This window comes from Manis javanica, chromosome 7 (genome assembly GCF_040802235.1).
Source record: "Manis javanica isolate MJ-LG chromosome 7, MJ_LKY, whole genome shotgun sequence".
Taxonomy (NCBI): domain Eukaryota; kingdom Metazoa; phylum Chordata; class Mammalia; order Pholidota; family Manidae; genus Manis; species Manis javanica.
The window spans coordinates 136,060,487-136,081,900 of NC_133162.1; the positions used below are offsets into that span (position 1 = coordinate 136,060,487).

General features: G+C 59.1%; 1 protein-coding gene and 1 long non-coding RNA gene across 25 annotated transcripts in view; one reads left to right on the top strand and one right to left on the bottom strand.

The window, feature by feature from the left end:
• Positions 1-2,432: 2,432 nt before the first annotated feature.
• Positions 2,433-6,686, bottom strand: LOC118967936 (uncharacterized). Its single transcript, XR_005055265.2, has 3 exons — positions 6,548-6,686; positions 6,071-6,453; positions 2,433-5,834 (listed from the first exon to the last, which is right to left on the bottom strand). It is a non-coding gene; the product is annotated as an uncharacterized lncRNA (long non-coding RNA).
• Positions 6,687-6,692: 6 nt separating this feature from the next.
• BIN1 (bridging integrator 1) overlaps positions 6,693-21,414 on the top strand; it is a 49,466-nt gene continuing 34,744 nt past the window's right edge. For 23 of the 24 annotated variants that reach the window (XR_005055263.2, XM_036995977.2, XM_036995981.2 and 20 more), the window contains exon 1: positions 6,693-6,913. Coding sequence is in view for 22 of the 24 variants with exons in the window: in XM_036995977.2 (XP_036851872.2) it covers positions 6,830-6,913 (84 nt within the window). In the remaining 2 variants the exon portion in view is untranslated. Of the gene's footprint in view, positions 6,914-16,024; positions 16,260-21,414 lie in introns of those variants that run through there. The other variant, XM_036995988.2, reaches the window with a different exon arrangement.

Below are 21,414 nucleotides of genomic sequence, written 5' to 3' on the forward strand. Positions count from 1 at the left end.
CAACTGTTTTTATATTCTGGATACAAGTCCTTTGTTGGATATATATGTGTCCTGAGTAGTTTTTATCCCAATGGATTACCTCTTTATTTTCACAGGGGTGTTTTTGGAGGAGAAGACTTCTTAAATTTCGAAGAAGTTCCATTTACCAATGTTTAATGATAGCTTAATATTCAAAATATAGAGATACCAAAATTTAGAAGTTGGCTTAAACCAACCCATGCGTGGATATTTTAGGCTGTTTCCAACTTTCCACTGTTTTCCTTGTTGTGAGGAACATCGTTGGACTTAACACTGCATTTTCAGGATAGTTTCAGATACATCTCGGGATGAGAGTGTCTATAAAACTTTTGTTACACACCCTGAAATTGCTTTCGTAAAGGGCATCTCATCATGTGTGAATGAAGCCCGGTTTCAAGGAACCGGTCAGTCCTCTTACGATTTCCATAGCTTGTCTGTTTATAGGTAAGTGGAACTTTAGAAAAGCTTAAAAACGAGCATGTGCGATCTTGTCACTACACTTTGCTTAGTAAAGCACTTTTTTTTCATAGATAATATAAGGACAATTATAGTACATTTCCAGGGAGCACTTCCAAAGGCTGGAATCTTATTTCTTAAGGAACTCAGCAGTGATGTGCTGGAGTGCTGGGCAAAGGGCTGTTTGCTTCTCTCCACTTCTATTGACCCACCTGTAAAGCTGGCAAAGGTCAGCCTACTTTGTCTCGCCACAAAGAGGGCCAGGAGCCAGATTAAATAAGACGCCCTCAAGACAGGGTATTGTGATACCCCGGCCACTAAGCCCTGGGCCAGGGAGTGCCTGTGTTACCTCTAATCTTCAACAACAGCCTTGCTGGTGAGTGTTATTGTTCCATTTAAAAGGAGTGGGCAGTGACTGGGAGGACAGATGACTAATACTGCCAGAGCTGGGGTTTCCTGGCTCTGAAGCCAGAAAACCATCTACTACAGTTTAAACACACCATAGACCACATACAGGTCAGTACAGGTTTAAAGATAGGAAATTAGTGAGAATGTCTGATAATCTTGATCTGAATGATGGTTACATGAGTGTATATGCATGTCAAAATGCATCGAGCTGTATGCTAAGATTTGTGCATTTTCTTATATGTACAATAATAAGCAAAACAAAGTATAATTCAAAAGCCCTTAAAAAAATAAAGATGGCTAGGAGAGGTACAAGCAGGTTGATTATCTTAAAAATCATTCTTACGCTTGGAGGCTTCATTTACTTGAAGCCAAAGGACTCACTGGTTTTTGCTGGAAGCCTTGGAAATCTCCTGGAGCTGGTTGGTGGCCCCATGACTGGCCTCCTCCCCAGGCCCCACCAACAGGGTCTGGTTAAATTGGATCAAGGCTGGAGCTAAAGGATCTGTAGATCTGGAGCCAGGAGGTGACAGGAAGTGTCCTGCCAGAAGGTCCTCTGGCGGGCTGCCCTCCCAGCTCTGCAAGGTCCCCTGAAGGGTGGCTGGACAGTCCCGGGAAAACCGGCATCTATCTGTGTTCAGTGCCAGCTCGAGCACAGGTTATGGAATACATGTCTTCAGCCCCCTTTTCCGACTTTATTCTTAGCTCCTGTCCCGTAACTAGGTACAGGTACGGCCTGATTTTCCCAGGACACTCCCAGTTTGTGCCTCCTATCTGGGTGTAACTGTTTCCCCGCTTTCACTCAGAACTGCAGAGTCGGGACATTCTATATTAATTCAGATGGACCAGAGAGAAGCATTCAAGAGAAACCCCAATGTGAGGATACCTATAGCTTTAGGGATTCATTAGGGTTGTCTGTCAGGGACATTATTATGATACTGTATGTCAGTCACGACAGTTTTGATTGCAGGTGACCTCAAATTAGCTTTAGCAAGAAAAAAAGATATCGGTCTGGTAGCTGGATAGTTGGGGGTGGGGAGGGCAGGATCCCAGGTTCTCACGCTGCTGTTTCCGTTTCTCTCTCTGGCCCCAGCTCTCCAAGTCTCCCTGCGTGCTGAGACTTCATCTCGGCAGGATCTTTCCCGTGGTGGGTAAGCCGGCCTCTGGTGATCTAGACTCATCTTTCCATATCAACAGGGCTGGCCAAAGGGGAATTTTGTTTGCTCCAGAGATACATCTGCATGCCCAACGGAGACTCACTGGCCCCGCTTGGGTCACGTGCCCACCCTGGGCCGATTGCTATGTTTCAGCGGAATGGCTTTGCTGGGGCGCCCACACATCACCGTGCAGGGGACACGCCCGCATCAGGCCACACCGAAGGACAGAGTTCTGGATGAAATCAGGACAATTAGCTGAGCTGGCCAGACTTAGAGCATCTGCCATCCATTACGTACGGCCACCATTCAGAGTCACTTCCAGTATTCCAGGGGCTTTATATATATTGTTCATTATTTCCACTATAATCCAAAGAGTGTAATTTACCCCCTGATGCAGATGAGGCTTGGGCAGTTTAATAACACTGCCCAGGCAGAACAGCGGCCAGTGGAGCTGCTGACTTATTCTGGGTCTGCCAGCATGGCGGCATTCTCCCCGTGAGAGGGAGCAAGGGTGGTTTGAGTCAGGGTTCTCCTTGGACTCACATCACACATAGTCTGCCCTGAATAATGCTTCTGGACAGACGAATCCCTGTAGGTTCTCCTGGATCTTCTCTGTCTCTCTGAGTCTCTGAGATGAAGCCCACTGTCCCGGGAGGAAGGTACCAGGCTGGTCTGGCTCAGTCCCTGGAGATGGCCGGGTGCTAACTGATCTCAGCACATGTGCCTTGGGGTAGAACTATCTTCTAAGTCTCCATCTGCAGAATGAAGGCAAAAAGTCCTACTGCCAGGGTACCTAGGGTTATTCCGAGAGTCAAAAGAGTATGAACAAAATCTTGCTTTGTAAGACCGAATAACGGTGGTGACGATAGCTGTGGTATAGCTCAGAGTCTCTGCCTCAGTTCTTGGAGCCCAGGAGGACAGCATGGGGACGGTGCTCTTTACCCTCGGAGGCCCAGGAGAGCTGCCCTTTGTCAGTCTGAGTTCTTCATAGTGTGAAAAATTTCACCAGAGGGCAGTTTCTTCATTTGAATTTGTATTGCTAATAGCATTTCTTTCTGATTACAAAAATAGTACATGAACAAAATCTGGAAAATAAAGAAAGAAGAGAAAAAAAGAAACGCATCCCAAATTGCTCCAGCCGGTGATACCAACCACATTCGGATAGCAGCTGGGGCTGTATGTTACACAATTTAATGTTCTGCGATATTCCAATAGCAACACGTTACAGGCATTTCCCCATCACAAGAAATGTCACGAGCATTATTGCTTTGGTAAACATTTTGTGCATGTCTGTAGTATCGTTTAATCATAGGTGGTAACAGGCCTTTGAGCAGAGGTCCAGGGCTGAGCTGGGCAGCTGGGCCTGGGGGTCTCTGCTGTGGAGGACACAGGGGCTGAAAGGCCTGGGCACTGAAAGGCCAGAGGGAAAGAAAGGTGCGCAGTATACTGGAAAATAAAGAAAGAAGAGAAAAAAAGAAACTCATCCCAAATTGCTCCAGCAATTTGCTGTCTGCTTGTCTGTTCCTTTATTCCTGCCTTGATGTTTGAGGGCTCCGGTGGGCACCAGGCTCCCCCTGCCTCCTGCCAATGCTGCCTTCAGGCCTTCAACAGCACTCCTCCAAACGCCTCCCCACCCCTCCCATCTCCATCCTGTCCCCAGCAGGTGCACTTCTGGGGGAGGGCTCTGCTCCCATTGCTCTTTCTGCAAAGCTGAGCCCAGGACTGGTAGTAATAGGTGCTCAGAAATGTTTGGAGACAGGGGAGTGAGTGAACATAAATAGAAGCAATGATACTAATACGTAGCTAACATTCTCCTGCTTTCAGTTTTGTACCGTTATAACTAATGTTATTAAATCGGTGTGATTAAAGCTTTGCTAAGATTATGATTTCTTTCCTAGACTTGGGATCCTAGGGTTGAAGAATATGGGTACTTTGGTGATTCATAATACAGATCGCAAGATTGCTTTCTAGACACTATCTGTTACGCTCTCAGAAGCAGTTGTGGGAGTGTCTGTCTCTCTGGTTTTATGTAACATAATTTAAAAAAATGATTTGCTGATTTGATGGAAGAGGGGGCAGGCACAGCATCTCACTGAGTTAATGAACATTTTTGTTTTCCTGGTAAGACCGACCCTTTAAAACCTATTTATTGATCATCTGAATCTCCAATTTTGTTAATTGTCCATTAGTAGCATTTGCCATTTATATGCTTGGATCTTAAGTTTTTCTTATGAAGTGTAAGAGTTCTACATTAGCTTCAAAAATATTTCCCTAATTTCTTATACTTTATTTTTTAATGTCAAATTTCTTTTCAAAATGGAAATAGCTTAATTTATTTTTACTTTTTTATGACAGCAAAAACAATGTGCTGTCATGGAAAAAAGAATCGGACACTATAGAAAAATCATAAAGAAAGTAGAAATCTACATCCTACCCCTTGGACGTGTACTAACTTTTATCCTATGTGTTGATGGTATTTTTTGAAGTTTAAAACATTTTAATTTTCATGTATCTTCAGAGTAGCATTTTTTATTTCAGTATATCCTCTAGTGCTCTTGTGCTTAGGAAAGTCTTTCCGATCTAGAGATCAGATAAAGAATTGGGCTCTTCAAAGACAGAGCTGTCTATGCTTTGGTTCTGAAGGCACTGTAGCCTATTACAGAATATTTAGGAAATAGAAAAAAAATCAGCCATAATGCCTTGAGCTTAACACATTTCCTTTGTACTTGGTTCTTATGAGTCTTTGATCATGAGCATTTGTTTATTTTTATGTGTTTGAAAGAATAGTGCACGCACAATTTCCTATCTTCTTTTCACTCCGAATTATCCCATAAGCATTAGTTTCAGGTTGCTACATAATCTTTGTAATGGTTGTTTAAAATGATCTACTAATGGCTCCTCCGGTTGCTGTGAGATCTAGCTGACCCTATTCTGCTAAGCATTTACGTTGCTTCTGATTTTTTTGTCCAGTGGTATTTTGAAACACCAAAGCCCAGTGAAGCAGAATTTCCCACAGTTCCTTGGGGGCTGGCTGACTAATAAATTTGACTTCTGCCTATTTCTTCCTTTCCTCAGAGGAGTGCTGGAAGCCATGGCTGTTAGAGAATATGACTAGGAACAACAAACAAAATTAGAAGGCAGGTTGTGGAGTGAGAGTATGTTGAACTTTTGGGAGAAAGCCGCGTTAGAAACTCAGGCTGCCTGTTCAGGTTTTGTTTTGGAACTCACAAATCAGGCGTGCGTTGATAAGGATTTTGACAAAATGCTTTCCATCCACATCATGTTTGGTGCTGTTACTGGGAAGCAGGTCAGAGATCTGGGGGCCTGGGTGCAGGATGACCTTCAGCAGCTGCAGGGCCTCCGCCTGTGCTTCGCAGAAGAGGGATAGTAACAGGCCCGGAGGGAGGACGATTAGGATCCTGGCCTGCAGGCCCTGAGCTCTGAGGGGAAGATCCAGGAAGAGTGGCCGGAGAGAGGAGGCAGGGGGCCTCTCAGGCAGCGGGGAGGGAGAACTGCCTGTGGAACCCGGACGGTACCTTTCGTCCCTGGGCCTCCGTTTGTACGGGGGTGGGGGTGGGGGCTGGCGTAGGGTCCGCGCGAGCCCTTCCGGCTCCTCCCAGGGGCCCCACCCTGGCTCCTCTCCTGCGCAGGTTGCGTCTCGGTCTCCTCTGCAGGGCCCAGGACTCCTCTCTCCACGGAACTTGGCCCACAGTCCAAGGGAAACTTTCCAGGGCTGTGCCCTGACCTCCAGGGCAGCAAAGCGCTGTGGCACCCTTCACAGGCCGGTTTAGGGAAGGGCTGTGGGTAGGATAAATAGACTCAATACATATTTATTAATCTCTAGTAAGTGTCCCTGGTCTGTTAGCAAAGCCCATTGAGATAAACCTCTCTTGAACAACGATCATTAATTATTTTTCTTGCAGTAGGAAGAGGAGACAACCCAGGGCCTAGGTGAGAGCCTGGGGTGCAGGGTCAGACCGCGGTCCAGGCCTCTTTGAGCCCCGCCTGTGGAATGGGAACACACCAGGACCCACCTCGCAGGCTGCCGGGGAGACGCAGGGCGGTAATGCCTGTAGGAGGTGCCTGGCGGAGTGCCAGGTGCTCAGCGCACGGTAATGTTAGATGGTGGTTGTAAAAGTAACTGTCAGCAAACTGGAAGACCGAGCGCCTGGTGGGCACGGGACTAGGTGCCGGGGGCGAAGATGTGAAGACGTCCCTGAGGCGCCCAGCGAGCCCAGGTGGGGGCCGAGCGTCGAGCGCGGGGCCCGAGGTGAGGCCCGGGAAGGAGGGGGGCTCCGGCCGCGCCCCAGCCCCGGCTCCCGTTCCCGGGCGCGCGCCGCTCGCCGCACCTGACCTCCGGTGTTTGGAAGCGCCCTTCTCCACCTGGCCTCTTTTCCCGGGCTGCGGGCGGTGACTTCTGGGGAGGAGACGCCTGTCAGTCCCCGCCCCGGGGCGGGGTCGCCGGGCCTCCGGGGAGCACCGCCCGCCCCCACCCAACCCTCGGCACCTACGCGCCGAGCGGTGTCGGCGCCCGAGTGGCCCTTTAAAAGGCAGGTCCGGCCCGGCGGGGGCGGGCGGGGGGCGCTGACCGCCGCGCCAGGCCCGGCCCCTCCCCTCCCTCCGCCGTCCCTCCCCGGGTCCCCGCGTCGCTCGCGCGCTGGCTCGGGGCGCACGCTCCGCCCCCGCCAGTCGGCTCGGCGGTCGGTGCGCGGCGCGGGGCGCGAGCCGGGCCGGACGCGCGGCCGGGTCTGGGCTGGGGATCGGCGCCCCCACCGGGCGAGGCCTGAGCCGCGATGGCAGAGATGGGCAGCAAGGGGGTGACGGCGGGGAAGATCGCCAGCAATGTGCAGAAGAAGCTCACTCGCGCGCAGGAGAAGGTGAGCGAGCCCGAGCGCCGGCCTCCGCGCCGTTCGGGCCATCTGCCCCCCGGCCCGCCCCGGGGGTGGCCCTCGCCCCGGGCCGCGCGCTGTCACCTCCGGGCGGGGGCCTTCGGGGGTCCCCAGGCTGCGCCCGCGGCGCTCCGGGCGCCCTCTCCGGCCCGTGTCCTCTGTCCCTCCACCTCCGGCGGGGGCAGGAGGGGGCGCAGCTGTCCTCCACCCGCCGCTTGGTGTCTTCGACGCACGTCTGCGGAGCGGTGGCGGCCCACGCTCTGCTCGGGCGCGAGGTTCAGGCTGACCCCGCCCTGGAGGCCGAGGGCCGGGGGCCTGGAAGGCGAGGCGGGGTGGTGGTGGGCGGCCCCTGGTCCCCCCGGGCGGCTGAACTCCGGGAATCCCGGGGCTGTCCCTGGCTGCGGGTGCAGCGCTTTCGCCCCAAGGCCTCGGGGCTCTTCCTGCGTCGCGTCCCCTCCTCCCCGCCCGCCTCCGCGCCTTCTTTCCCCGCCGGCCGAAGGAGGGATCGGGTTTCCTTTCCCGAGTGGTGCCTGCGGCCTGGAACCTCCGGCCCGGCCCGGGGGAGCAGAGGATCGCGCACCCCGCGCGGAAGTGCCCTCACCCGAGCATGGGCTTCGCTCTTCCTCCGGGAAGCGGGTGGCGGCTCCGATCGGGGAGCCCACCGCCCAGGGGAGGCTGGCCCGGAGGAGGGACCGGGAGGGCGCCGCCGGAAACCCGAGCGCTCCGAGCGTAGAGCCTCTGGGAGCAGGCGGCGGAGCAGGAGCGCCGGCTCCCGGGGCGCCCTGACTGCAGGAAATGCGGGGCTGGGGCGGGGGTCTGCGCCCGCGTGCCTGCCATCCTAAGCCTCCTCTGGTTTATTGAATTGGATCACGCCAGCTGCTGACGCCACTTCCCTGCCGACTCCGACTCTGAAATCCGAGATTACAGAATATGCGCTCCTGTCGGGGTGGACCCCAGTGCCCCCCGGCGGCGCCTGCCCCCTCTCCCAACCAGCGGGCGGCCCAGTGGGAACCTGGGACAGGCCGACATCCCCCTGCCGGGCTTGTGGCTGTTTATAAACAATGACTTTTGCAGCTGAGACCTGCGGACTCCCTAAGGATGCATCCACGTGATGGGGGTTGGGTGGGGGCGGCTAGAGCCTCTCGCGCCTTCCATTGAGCCCTGCGGCCCATCCTTGCGGTCCCGGGCTAAGGAGGTGGGTGGGTGTGGGTGGAGGTAAGGCCCTCAGCCAAGCGCCAGATCTGGCTGCCCCAGCTGTCCCCGCTACCCCCCAGGGCAGGAGGCAGATTAGAGCCCCAGGGATAGCTGGCTGGGGGCTGGGAAGGCTTCAATAACTCAGGCTGGAGGGGGTGCGAATTCTGTGGCCCTTGCTTCCTCACGGTCCCATTCCTGCTTCCAGTGACTGGTAATCCATCTAGGCACAATCCCTTGTGCCGGCCCCTCTGGGTCTGGGCCTACTTCCTGCCCCTTAGGGGCTGAGGAAGATGAATGGAAGCACCAGGCTAGCGGGGACGAGTCCCCTGCCCCCACCCCCTTGTGGTCCTACTCCCTGGCTCCCCTGTGCCCGTTGTCTGTCTTTGCATCAGCATCCTCCAGGAAGTTCAGGCGCAGGAGGCATGGGCTGTGGCCCCTCCATGTGAGAGATGGTGTCATCACCGACTTCACTGAACTGCCACCCTTCCTCTTCAGCCCCTGTTCTGTGGCCGTGGACGGTTTGCGGGCAGCTGGTTGGCTGTGGACGTGGGCCTTAGTCAAGCGCTGGTCCCTTCTGAGCCTGGGCTGCGGGGACTGGAGCACCTTGGAGCAAGGACTGCTCTATGCCCTGGCCTGGCGCTGGCCGGGAGACCCTCCCCATCCGAAGTCAGAGCAGACTGGCATCCTGGCTGCCTGGGGAAGTAGCCTTCTCTGTTTCCCCTCCCTGCTGGCCCAGCTGCAAGGCCCAGGAAGCCGGAGACTCAACCCACATCATCCTCGCCCCTTTACCCTCTTGTGCTCAGTCTGTGTTGTGGGCCAGGCGTGCAGACCTGGCGGCCTCCTCGGCATTTCCTGGTGGTATTCAGGACTCTGGCTAATGGGAATTGTCCGTGGTCTCACGGGCTTGCCCACCTTACCTGGGTCAAATCAGTGAGGAATGGGGCAATTCCAGTTGCCCCGTTGCTGTAGGAGGGCATTTCCTGATGCGACAAGCAGCAGCTTGGTGGAGGGCCTAGATAATGTCTGCATAGGGAGCAGGGTCCCACCTCCCCTCTGTTCTTCTTCCCCAGTTTCCCCACATCCCCAGCCCAAATGTCACCAGGTCTCTGAGGGTGACACTGGGGTTAAGGAAAACTTGCTCTCTGGTGCCTGCGGAGCTCGCCCTCCTGTTCCCCCAGCTCAGTGCATCTCTCCATGGGCCCTGGCTTGGCATTTCCCAGTGACCCACTGCCTCCACCACGGGTCTGGGTGCGCTGGGGCTGGGGCAGATCTGTGTGGGACCCGGCATTCACCTGCTCCCGTACGTGCTGAGGGACTGTTTATGAACAAACGGGCATGTGGGGCCTGGCTAGGAAGCCCTGATGCAGGCCTGTAGGTGGGCTGGCCTGTGCCGTGTGCTCGCTGCCTCGCTTCAGCAAATCCTGCCTTGGGGACATGCTGTGGCCCCAGTCCTGGGCTGAGCCCAGGGTGCAGTGGGAGGCTGGGTGCACATGGTTCTGGCTGGCATGGAGCTTCCTGTTGTAAGGTCCTGTGGCCTCTGGCTCTGGTGTAAGGAGGGCATGAGAACATGTGGGAAGGGTCACAAGTGTCTGCCAGTGTGGCATCGTTGCTGCATGCCCCCAGCCCCGGCTATGCCCGGAGCGCCCAGGATACAGACTGTGTGCCTGGAGCTTGGGCTTGGGGCGCCATGAGGTCATCTTCCCGTTGCACTTGGCTTGTCGGACCCTCTATAAATGACTTTGTCCATTTTTGGGCCTCAGAAGGGTGGCCAGGCAGAGTCAGCTTAGGGTGGGGCCTGGGTCAGATGACAGAGGATTAGAGGTTGGCGGGCTGGACCCCTGGGGGAGGGGATTGTTGGGGAGAAGGGACAGCTGGGGCGGGGGTGGAAGCTGGCCTGCTCTCCCCTGAAGCCCACTGCCCTGGGGTCCTCTTGGAGCGCGAATGAGGGGGGCTGGCCTTGTGTCAGCGGAGCTGGGCCAAAGGCCAGCACAGGGGGGCCGTGGGCCTGCGGGAGTGGGGAGCCCCGGGGGGTGCTGCCAGCGGACAGCACAGTGCTGGCATAGTGGAGCGGATGCTCACTAGAGGGAAGGGGCATGGCTGTTATTTATAGAGCCCTGACACATGGCTGCGATGGCACCACGCTCGTCAGGGTGTCCAGGCCTCCACATGGGGCGGCCATGGCGGCCTCCACGACCAGTCCTAATCCTCACGGCAGCCTGAAAAGTAGCCACGTTACACTGGGAGCAGGGAGCCCCCCTGGTCTGCTGGGGGGCCTCTGTGGCCCCCACCCCTGCCCCTTCCCAGGTCCCAGTTGTATGTTGCCCCCTGCACCCCTGCTCTCCATTTCCCGCCCCCACCTTGGCGTCCATCTCTCTGGCCCTGAGTGTCTGAGGACTTTCCTGCCATGGCTCGTCCTCCACCCCATGACTCCTTCCTCAGCCTCCCTGCCTCTGGGCCTCTTTGCTCTGACTGGGGCCTCTCCAGTCCCAGACCAGCTTCCTCCAGAGCCCAAGTCATCTGTGCAGATGGTCCACCTCCTGTGCTGGTGGAAGGCTCCTGAGCCTGGCACTGCCTCTGGGTGGGGGTCTATGGGCCAGGGGCCATTTGGCTAAGGAAGTGGGCCTGGGAGGCTGGAAGCCTGGCCTCCAGACCCCCTGAGCCCCTGAGTCCCCACTCAGAGGAGACTGCTGGCTCCCAGCTGGGCTCAAAGTGAGCCAAAGGCTCTTTTGCCCAGGGACTGGTGAGGAGGGTGAGTCCCCGGGGCCACATGGAGAAAGGTTCCAGGAGCAGCAGACGTGGGGCAGGGCATGGGGTATGAGCGAGGTCAGGCAAGGCGCCGTTCCCCTGGAGAAGGGGTGCGGGGGGTGGCCGGGAGCAGATCTTGGCCGGATTTGATTAAGTCCTGAGTGCTGGGCGGATCTGTGCATGCCATGGATTCTCAGGGAAACCGAGTCTGCTCTTTCCCCGCTTCTCCCCGGATGGCCCTGTCGGGGGCTGCCTTCTCACCGTCACTCTCCATCACCAACCAGGCCCTCGCCCTGGGACTGGGCCATGTCGACCCAGCTCGTCCCATACAAGCTGTGTGGCTCGAAAGATGTGCTTCTGCTCCTCCCTCCTGCCTTAGCCTAAGGCCAGGCCTCGCATGGTTCCTTTTCCATGAGGTTCTGGAATCCCCAGGCCCAACCGCACCATTAGACCTCTGTCTCCCTCACCGTAGGAGAGGCTCCAAGGACATGTCAGAGGACAGTGGGTGGGCACGGCGGCGGCGGGCCGGGGTTCCCTGTCTAACTGCACCTCAGGCAGGTTGCAGGACCTGCCAGAGCCTGGTGTCTCCATGCATAAATGGGACAACTGTGGTTCTCCACACCCCTGGTGTGGAGAGCGAAGCCTTGGATAAGTGCCCCACACCTAGAGGGTGCTCATTACAGGCTGGTTCTGTGGGGCAGAGTGGTACCATGAATCCACACTGGAGCCCACCCCTGGTCCCTGCAAGTGTCCATGGCAGGCCTCTCTAGACAGCTAATCCTGGCTGAGCCCTTGGTGATGAGGGCTTATGACGTCCCAGCCCAGGGTGGTGTGCGTGCATGCATGCCTGTGTGCGCGCCTGTGTCTGTGTGTGCAGGGGGCAGCCTGCAGTGGGGTGGGGAATCAGTTCTGGGTGAATCTTGACTCGCCTCCACATAGCCTGTGGTTCTGTGTAAGCTTCCCCAGCCTCCAGCCTCCACTTGGGCATCAGTACAGTGATGGTGGGGTTTGCTTATTCATTTACTTGTGGAACCTTATTGACTGAGCGCCCACTCTGTGCGCAGCATTGTTCTAGGGCCATGGGGGAGCTGGACAAAACCAGGTCCCACCCTCAGGGAGCCGTCCCCGCCAAGGAGACAGGAAAGAGGCGAGCATGATGGCCGGCAGTTCTAAGAGCAGCAGAGGGGGCGGTGGCCTTCAGCTGTCCCTCGGTGGGATCCGATGGATGGGCACAGCCTTTTCTGAGCATCCCGCGCACCAGCTTCGAGGACGCAGTTGTGGATGTGGACATGGCACTCACGTGGTGCGGGGCATTGGCCGGGCAGAGGCTTCTGGTCTCCCGGGGGTGGGCACCTGGGGCTGGCAGGTTCCAGGTCACCCTGCTCTGCTGTGGTTTTTGAAGGCTGCCTCTGTGGCAAGTCTCCTTTTGGGATCAAAGTGCCAAGGAAAGGGCCCCAGTGCTAAAGCCGTTCAGCAGGGCACCAACAGGTCAGGCCGCTGTGGGCTGGGAGTTGGGGGCTTGCCTGTGAGGGGGGATGAGAGGAGGGGCTGCTGAGAGGCAAGAGGAATCCAGGGCTGGTGTAGGGCTCTCTAGAGAGCTTAGTTTGAGTCCCTCCCCAGGTTGCGTGGACCTCTGGGCCAGTTGAGTTTCCTGCCCTGAAACAGGTGTTGTGCAGACTAGAGGGACACAGCGAAGGGCAGCGCTCGTGGGTGCCTAGAGTTCCTGTTGTTATGTCGTGGAAGGGGCATGCCTCCTGACCTGGCTGGTGTCCGGGGCTCCCGGCCCCCCACAAAGGGGCCGCCTCCTCCTGAAGAGGCCCCCCGGCTCTGGACTGGGCAGCAAAGTTAGCTCAGTGCCAAGGGCTGACGGTCGGCTGAGGACTGAGAAGAGAGGCAGGCCCCTCCGGGCTCCAGAGAAGCCTCTGTCAAATATTAACTTCCTAGTACCTGCCTGGGGCCAGGTGCGCAGGAAAACCTCTCATCTTCACTGCAGCCAGGTGATGTCATTATGACTTCCATTCAGCAGATGAACAAACCGCGGCTCAGAGCCATGTGTGACTTGCCCATGGGCTGTCCTGCCCAGCTGTCCGGTCTGCCACTGCCCCGGTGGTGAGCAGGGAATGAGGCGCAGACCTCCAGGGAGGCCCTCCTGACCCCTCCTCCCCGGCAGGGTCCATCTACCAGGGGGCCATTTGACAGATTTTGGTCCCCAAGACCTTTTCCTTCTCCTATCAAATGAAATTTTGGGGCCCCTGTGTCCCCCTGAATCCCCACTTGGGGACTAGGCTTATGCTTGGGATGTGGCCTCTCTGCCGTCTGGGATGTGGGGTGGGCTTTGGGGTGAGGGGTCAAAAGCCGGGGATGGGGGTTCATGCCAGTGAAGACAAGTGAGGTAGTGGTGTATGTATACGAGAGGGTTTTCCTGGATTTAAAAGCTGTGTTCCGTGTATTCAGTAGAAAGGAACCCCCCTTTTTCTGAGATTGTATCTGCCTACTTTGGTTTATGTTGTTGCAGCAGTGTTTCTTTTATGAAATGATGTTAATACTGGCTGTTTCTTCATGCACTTGAAAGGAAATAGTCCTGCTGCTGACTGGGCCCCTGTGCCCGCACATGCAGGTGCTCACACACACACACACTGGGCCCCCGTGCCCGCACATGCAGGTGCTCACACACACACACACTGGGCCCCCGTGCCCGCGCCCGCACATGCAGGCGTGCACACACACATGCACTCATTCACACATGTACACACACACACACACACACACACACACACACACACACACACACACACTGGGGGAGACTTGTCCTGGTGTAGAATCTAAAGTCTAAGACTTACTGCTCTGGGGACCATGCCGCCCACTCCTGTGGAGTGGGGAGGTGGTTTTCCCAGCTCCAGGCTGACAGCAGGCCCTGGGCAGGCAGGGCGAGCCCCCTGGAGTGTCTGCTCCCCAAGGGTGGGTCCTGCGTGTTCCAGCAGTAGTAGCTTCCCCAGCCCAGCACGCGGTAGGCACTCAGCGCATGTTTTTTGCATGGATACATGGATTCTTCAGGCAGGGGGAGATGGGCTGAGCTGGCAGAGGCCAGGGAGGCCCTCTGGGTCCTGGAGTGTGGGGTGGGAGCGGTAGGCGAGCTGTGGCTGCAGGATTTCAGGCCTTCAGCATGCAGGGGAGGCAGCACGAGCGCTCAGGCCTTGGAGTCAGATGAGGGGGCACATCTCGCCCCATCACAGGCAGTTCTGAGGGACCTGGGCATCACAGCACTGCGCCTTGGCCCGGGGAAAACGCCTCAGCACTGCGCGGAGCTCGCCTGAGCCAGGGGCTGCAGACCCCGGGCTTCCCAGGAGGGGCTGGGGCTCTGCTGAGGAGCCCTGCCTGCTGGAGGTGCCAGGTGCCAGCAGGGCTGGCCTGGCTGCCCGGCGGGGGTCCTCCAACCCGAGGAAGCTTCCTGGTGACAGAGGTGCTGGGGCCTGCTGCCCTGCGGGCCTGGGCGATCTGCTGGGCCTGAGACCAGTGAGCTGCGGCCCTCAGAGCTGCCTCTGCTGTCTTTGCTGGACCTCCTCCCCCTGCTTCCTGGACTTCACCTCCACCCCCAGGCCCTGAGCCCAGAGCCCAGGGCCACAGCACACTGCACCCAGGGTGGGCGTCGGAGCCTGGGGGTGGGCAGCAGCCTCGGGGCACTGACAACTGGCCATGGTGCCCTGGGAAGCGGGCGTCATGTTCCCTATTCCTCAGGGTGATGGTCAGGGTGCCCCCCACTGCCTGGGCCCCGGGGAAGGGCAGGGGGCTGCAGACGTCTCCACCTCGGCAGTGGGGGGCCGCAGCGCCTAGGGCTGGGTGCCATGGCTGGGAGTGGGTGGATGGCCGCCAGCAGCCTCCATGGGCCTTGGGGAGGGACTCCCCACAGCAGCCACAGCTGGGCCCCTGCAGGCACCCATCCTGGAGCCCTCAGGGCATTTCCAGGGATGTCTTGCTGGCCCCTCATTTTCCTGCCTCAGCTTACATGGAACTGGCCCCCAGAGGCCGCGATGACCTTGTTCATCCCCGCGGTCATTCTCTTGTTGACGGTGTGTCCGCAGTGTGCGTGGGGCAGAGGTGCTGAGGGCGCTGGGGGAGAGGGGCCCCTGCCCTCAAGGAGCTCCCGGCACGCACACTGCACCGAGGTTGAGGCAAGGGCTTCCTGCCAGCTTGGGAAGCCAGGGAAGGCTCCTCAGAGGAGATGGCACCTGAGCTGGGCCGGAAGGTCAAAGGAGACGGGCGGTGAGGCGGGGAGGGATGTTTCTGGAAGCCTGTTGGGGTGGCTGGAATGCGTATGAATGAGGGTTGGGTGGGATGAGGCCTGAGTCTGAAAAGACAGTGAGGAAGAGCAGGCCTTGGAGGGCAGGGGGGCCCCTGTGCCCGGCCCGCTCACCTCTCCCCTCTGGTGCTGCCTGGACCATTTGTCCGTCTCCCAGCCTGGGCTCAGCTGAGGACCCAGTGCCTCACCGTCCTGGGCCGAGGGGGTTCCCGGCTTTCTGAGGACCGGGGGGGATATGGGGGGTGAGTCCTGAGACCCTGCAGGAATGACCGTGGCCAGGTCAGGAGCCACCGTGCCCAGGAAGGACAGGGCCTGGGGCAGCTGCCATCCTGGAACCCACCTCGCCAGGGCTGGGGTCACAGGCTAAGCGACGTCTGTACTGCCCCCTTCACATGTGTGTCTGCTTCTTTGTTATGGGGCCTCAAGGTGACACTGCGGTGGGTGGGTCTGTTCCTGTGTGCTCTGCCCTTCTAGGCCAGGCCCTTGGCACCATGGTCATTTGGGGTCTCCTGGCTCCTAGGGCAGAGTTGGGGGGTCCTCAGAGGAGGATGGCTCCCTCCAGCCAGTGGGGAGCCTGCTGGGTGGGGTGTGGGCCCCGGTAACGGTCCCAGCAGCTGGGGGTGGTGGGGGCAGCAGCTGGCTGGCGAGGGGCGGGGGCTTCCACTCAGGTCCAGGGTGAGAGGAGCTCTGCAGAGGCTGTGGGGCTGGGAGGGGGGATGGGGCACTGCGAACCTTTGCCAGCTCGGACCTTTTTCCAACAGCTGCTGCTACTTTCTTTGGACCCTTTGCTCAGCTTGGCCTCTCCCCAGGACTGTGGCCAACATGCCTGAGCCTGGGCATGCCTGGGCCCACCACTGGGCCTGGGCACAGACCTGGTGCAGGGAGGCCCGAGGGCCTCCGAGGGACCCAGGGCCCCTCCCTTCACACCCTCCACCACGGCTCCCCTCTCTCTGCTCCGAGCTGGATCGGCCCCCTCAGGACTGCCTCTCCGGCCCACGGTGACTGTATCAGAGCAGGTCTGGGTGATGGCCTGGGGCCAGGCGGCTGTCAGGGGAAGGGGGTACCTGGAGCTGGGGCAGAGAAGGAGAAAGTGAGGAGGTGAGTGTGGGGGAGGACACGCTGGCAGAGGCAGGGGTGGGGTGGCCTAGGAGCACTGTGTCCCCTGGGGTCCTGGGCCAGCTGTGCCTTCTCTGAGCCCTCAGTGCCCTTTCTGCAGTGGGAACCAGAGTTCCTGCCCCCGGGACCATGCAGGGGGCCCACGAGGAGGTCCGCATGGTCAGTGCCTGGCCTGACCCCGTTCCTGCCCACCGAGTGCTCTCAGGTGGACCACTGTGACTTTTGTGTTGTGCTGAGGGACTCTTGTAATGGACTTTTTTCTCCTATTTCCTCTATAGGCTGAAAAAGCTAAATTAGGAGGTGGTGGTACCTCTTCCCGAGGAGGGTGGTCAGAGCCCCCCTCAGCCGGAGCCGGACGAACAGGGTGGAGGAGGTGAAGTGTTCCGAGTGGGGTGGGCTGAGGGTCAGAGGAGGGCCTGAGCTGGGGGCAGAGGTGAGGGGTCTCCCGCCATTCATGCATTCATCCAGGGAGCCGATGTGTAGAGGAGAGGACGCCCTGAGAGGCCTGGGCTGAATCTCGGCTTGGCCGGGGCCTCAGTGGGCCCAGGTGGGGATGGGGAGCGTGGGGCTCCCTCCCAGTCAGCGGAGTGAGCTTCTGGCTTTGGGACAGAGGCAGGCGGAGCTCCCCCTGGGCCCTGCTGGGCCCACATGCTGCAGAGGACAGGCTCAGCCTCTCTGTGCGTTCTGTAACTTACGCAGAGCCCTCACTCTCGCCGTTTTTCATTGTTTCTCGCAGTGACCTGTGAGGTGGGCAGGCCTGGACTGCGGTTCCTTGTGGCTGAGGAAAGCGCAGAGGCTCAGGGAAGCCAGGGGGCCCTTCCCACGGGTGCCATCCCCATCTGTGAATCCAGGGGGAGGGGTGCTGGGAAGCCAGATACAGCCAGATACAGCTGCAGGGTGTCTCCAGATCAGAGGCAGTGTGTGGAGGCTGCCTTTGTGGGTGCCCAGCTGGCCCGCGCCCGTGTCCCTGTGTGTGTGTGTGTGTGGGCGTGCTAGCATACCTTGGCAGAGGGTGAGCGTGCACAGCTGGCCCGTCATAGTGCCAGGACCTCTGCGTGGCCCCAGCACCCCCAGCTCTGGAACAGGTTCCCTGCAGTGATCAAGGGGCCCCAGAAGGTCAGATTTGGACAGAGGGGGCTCCATGCTTCACTCCCTAGGGAGCCTCAGGGCGGGTGGAGAACTGGGCTCAGATACCACAACTCCCACCTCCCATGAAGAAAGATTGGGGGGTGTCCAGGGACAGGGGAGGCCTCAGAGCGAGCCAATGGCCAGGAATGGGAGCTGAGTAATGATCCAGACTGAGATGCAGAATCCGCAGTTAATTGGATGCATTTGCTGAACCTGGGACAGGATCCAAATATTGCTGTTTTTCTGGAATATAAACTAAGCCAAGAGTTTATTTGTGTCCCCTCCCCATGCGCTCAAGGACTCAGTGGAGCAGGCTGTCCCAGAGGCAGGGCTGGCTGAGCCGCGGTGTCACCACCTCCCCCACGGTGACTGGCCTGGCCCCCCTAGCTGGGCGGACTGTGGGTCTGGACGAGACACCTGGGGGGCCCTGGGTTCTTGTTGCCGGCACTGGGTCTGGTGGGCCTGCGGGGGCCCCGGCCTGGCCTGGGCCTGTGGAGCTGCCCGGAGGGTGGTGCAGGGCTGCGGGCCTGGCTGGGGGAGCTGGGTCAGCAGCAAGGCAGACCCAATGCCTGCATCCCCACTTTGTGCCACTGCACTTGCAGGTCACCCCGTCTGCTATGCCCACTGAGAGACCAAGGGAGGCTGTCCCCACATCTGTAGCCAGCACAGGGCTGCCCCTGAGCGACGCTGGGAGAGACAGGCCTCCGGGCACAGCCTGAGACCCCGATTCTAGCGCCCCTCTCCCCCCACCCCACCTAGGCCCCGCCAGTCCCTTAGCCCTTCTCGCTTTGGCTTGCTCCTCCGTGGGTGGGTTAACTGCCCTCCCTGCTAGATTCTGGGTCCTCGGTGGGGGAGGCTGGTCCCGCTGAGGGTCTGTGATGCTGGCACCTGCACACAGTAGGCATCTAGTGCTAAGCGCGTCGGGGTGTGAGGTCCCAGGACACAGGGGATGGGAGAGGTTTCACAAAGCACCTTACGTAGTGTGGCAGGTGGAAGCCCGTTCAAACGCCGGCTCTGCTCCTCTTGAGCCCTTGACCTTGGGCAAGGTACCACCTCAGCCTCCCCTTCCTTCTTGTGAGGATTCAGTGGGACAGTGGTGTCACCATTTCACACCCGAGGACACTGCTGGGTGGGTGCCAGCTTGCGGACCCCGCTGTCCTCTGGGGTGGGGGTGGCTGAGGTGCCCAGGCCCAGGGTGTGTGTCCAGGCTGAGTGTAGCCCGGATCGGGGGTGGGGTGGGGGACTCTGCCCACAGAGGGCCATGTGGGGATGGAGCAGGTGACAGCAGGGGCCCCTCTGCTTCCCACCTCTTCAGCCCGCCCAGCCTGACCCCCTGTTCCCGCAGGCAGCAGGACTGTGTCCGGCTCTCAGGTGGTCCGGACGTGTCTGGAGCTGTAGCGCCACATGGCCAGAGTCACATCCAGGACCTGGGTCGGCGTCCACCCCGGGCCTCACCCGCTTCTGCTCTCACCTGTGTGCCTTGGCACATTCCTGTAATTTTGTCTCTTTGTAACAAAGGGATTGGTAACTGGCTGTTCAATTTTCACTTTCTGGTGAAGAGGCCCCAGGAGGAAGGGGATAGGTGGGCATGAGTGCCCCCGGCAGGCGTGGAGGGAATGCTGCTGTTTGCTGTGATTTCTGGGGGCCTCTGCCCTCCCCTGTGTTGGGGGGGGATCTCCTGACCTCACTGCTTCTGCCCTTATCCTGGGACCTTTGGAGGAAGCCTGGGCAGGCTGAGCAGAGGCATGTGGGCCAGAACCCTGGGGTCCCTCCTTAGCGGGGAGCCTGAGATGAATGGGCCTCTCTGCTAAACTGGCCGAACCGCTCTCCTCCCATTGTAGAGGTGGGACCCTGAGCCCTCTGGCCTCCCCTGCACCCCTGGGATGGACCTGGGAGGCCCTGGCTTCTGCCCACTCTGCACTGACCTCCTGTGCTTACTGGGGTGGGGGGAATGGGGCCTGTCAGTGTCCCCCCTCCCCACCCCCCAGCACTGGGACAGCAGAGCACGGGGCCTGGAACAGCCCTGCCTGTCTCCCGAGGGCTCACTCCATCTGCCAGGGCCGGGGGCAGCTCTGTGGCCCTCCCTCCCATGCCCAGCCTTCACCCTGACTGGACCTGATGGTCACACGCCCCTTCCCCTCCCAGCCCCTCCCAGCTCTCCTCTCGCCTCAGTGCTAGTGAAGCTCTGGAGCCAGTCCTGGGCTGGGCAGGGCCGCCCTGCTCTTCCGTGGGGCCCCGAACCAGCGAGTGCCGGGACCCCTGATTCCCCACCTGCCAAGTGCGGGGGCCCTCAGGTGCCCTCCCCGGGGCCAGGAATGCACGGACAGTCCAGTGCCGAGGTGGGGACGCCACTAGCACAGCTCCGGCAGATGAGGGCCTGGGAGTCCCCACAGGGGCGGGTGGGGGTGGCCTTCCCTGCTGCTGAGGGGGGGGCATCTCTGCTTGGGTGGCAGGACTGGATGGGAGCTGTTTAAGGGGATGCCCTTGGATAACACAAATAACAGCAATAACTAAAGTAACAGTAGTGTACTTGAAAAAGAAAACACATATCTTTCTTCCTTTTGGTACTATTTAATAGTTCCAATTTCACAGATGTAGACACGGAGAGTTCTGATGGGTACAATAAATGAACAACCTGTTTGCACAGTCAGGTGGAGCTTCTCAGATAGGTACAGACATGTGCAAAGGGCATCCAAGGGACATGGCATCCAGTGTGTGCCTGTGCCTGGGGTGGAGTCAGGGAAGACTGCCTGGAGGAGGAGAGGGCTTGGTATCAGTAGGGAAGCAGGGTTCCCTGAGGGAGGCTGTCGGGAGGCATGGTGAGTGGGACACCAGGGCCTTCTCTCTCTCCTCTCCGAGCACCGGCTCGGAGCTCAGCTGAGGTGGGCTGGACCCATCAGCTCCACACAGGCGGTTTCCCCACCAGGCTCAGGAGGCAGCTGATGAGGGGCTTGTGCACTGGAGGGGTGGATCCCACCTCTGTCACCATCGGCGTTCCAGAGCCTGGGCTGAGAATAGCACCCACACTTAAGTGGAGGGAACGGGCAGCTCTGGGGTGACTGTGCTGACATCTCTGAACAGGTGGTGTGGAGGGCTGGGCCTGTGCTGTGCAGGGCCCAGCCTGCATGACAGAAGGGGCCAGCCAGTGGCCTGTGTCATGGACACCCGGGCCTGGCCCTGGCCTTGTGTCCCCGCTGACCCTCCATGGAGAGGCTGTGCCTGGGGCCTGGCGCTGGGATATCCAGGCTCGTGGGGGCTTTTGCCACTAAGAGGCCAGTACTTCCAGCTGCTGTTTGGGTCCCACGGGTCTTTACCATTTTACCCTTTTATTGGAAGGGTCAGAGTGAGGTGGGGGGCTTGTGGGGTCCCTGCAGGGCTGCGGAGCCAGGACACTGCTGAGGGGAGGTCGGGCCAGGAGAGGAGGTGGGTGGGGCGGGGTTTGCTGTCTGTGAGGAATTTCGAGTGTGAGCGGAATGAATCATGGGGGGCAAGCGTGCAGGGCAGTGCCAAGAAAGGCACCTGTGGGCTGGGTCGGAGGGTGGAGTCTCGGCTTCCGGCTTGGGTGGGAGGAAGCCCGTGTTGGGATGGGGGAAGAACAGGGGGGAACTCGGCCACGGCTCTGTGCTGGGCCCTCACCTACACACCCTTCACCCTAAGCCCTCCCTGTGGGAGCTCTGGGCTCCCTCTCCCTGGGGAGGCTGAGGCCCGAAAGGTGAAGCTCCCTACCAGGGCTGCTCAGCCTGCCGGCCCGCCGCACCCTGCCGGGGCCTCTCGCACCAGAGGGGCCCCTCCCTCCTCTCCCTACTCCCCCACTGCCCCTTCTCCTAGCAGCTGTCAGGTCAGACATCCTGGGCTGGTCACCCTGAGGAGGAGCCTGGGGGGGGGCAGGTGGGTGGGGACTGGGCAGTGCAGGGTTTGTCCCTGCTGCCCCTGGGTTCCTGGCTGTGTGTCCTCACTGCTGTCCCTGACACCTCAGGGCACCTGAAACTTCACAGCCTCAGGTGTCCCC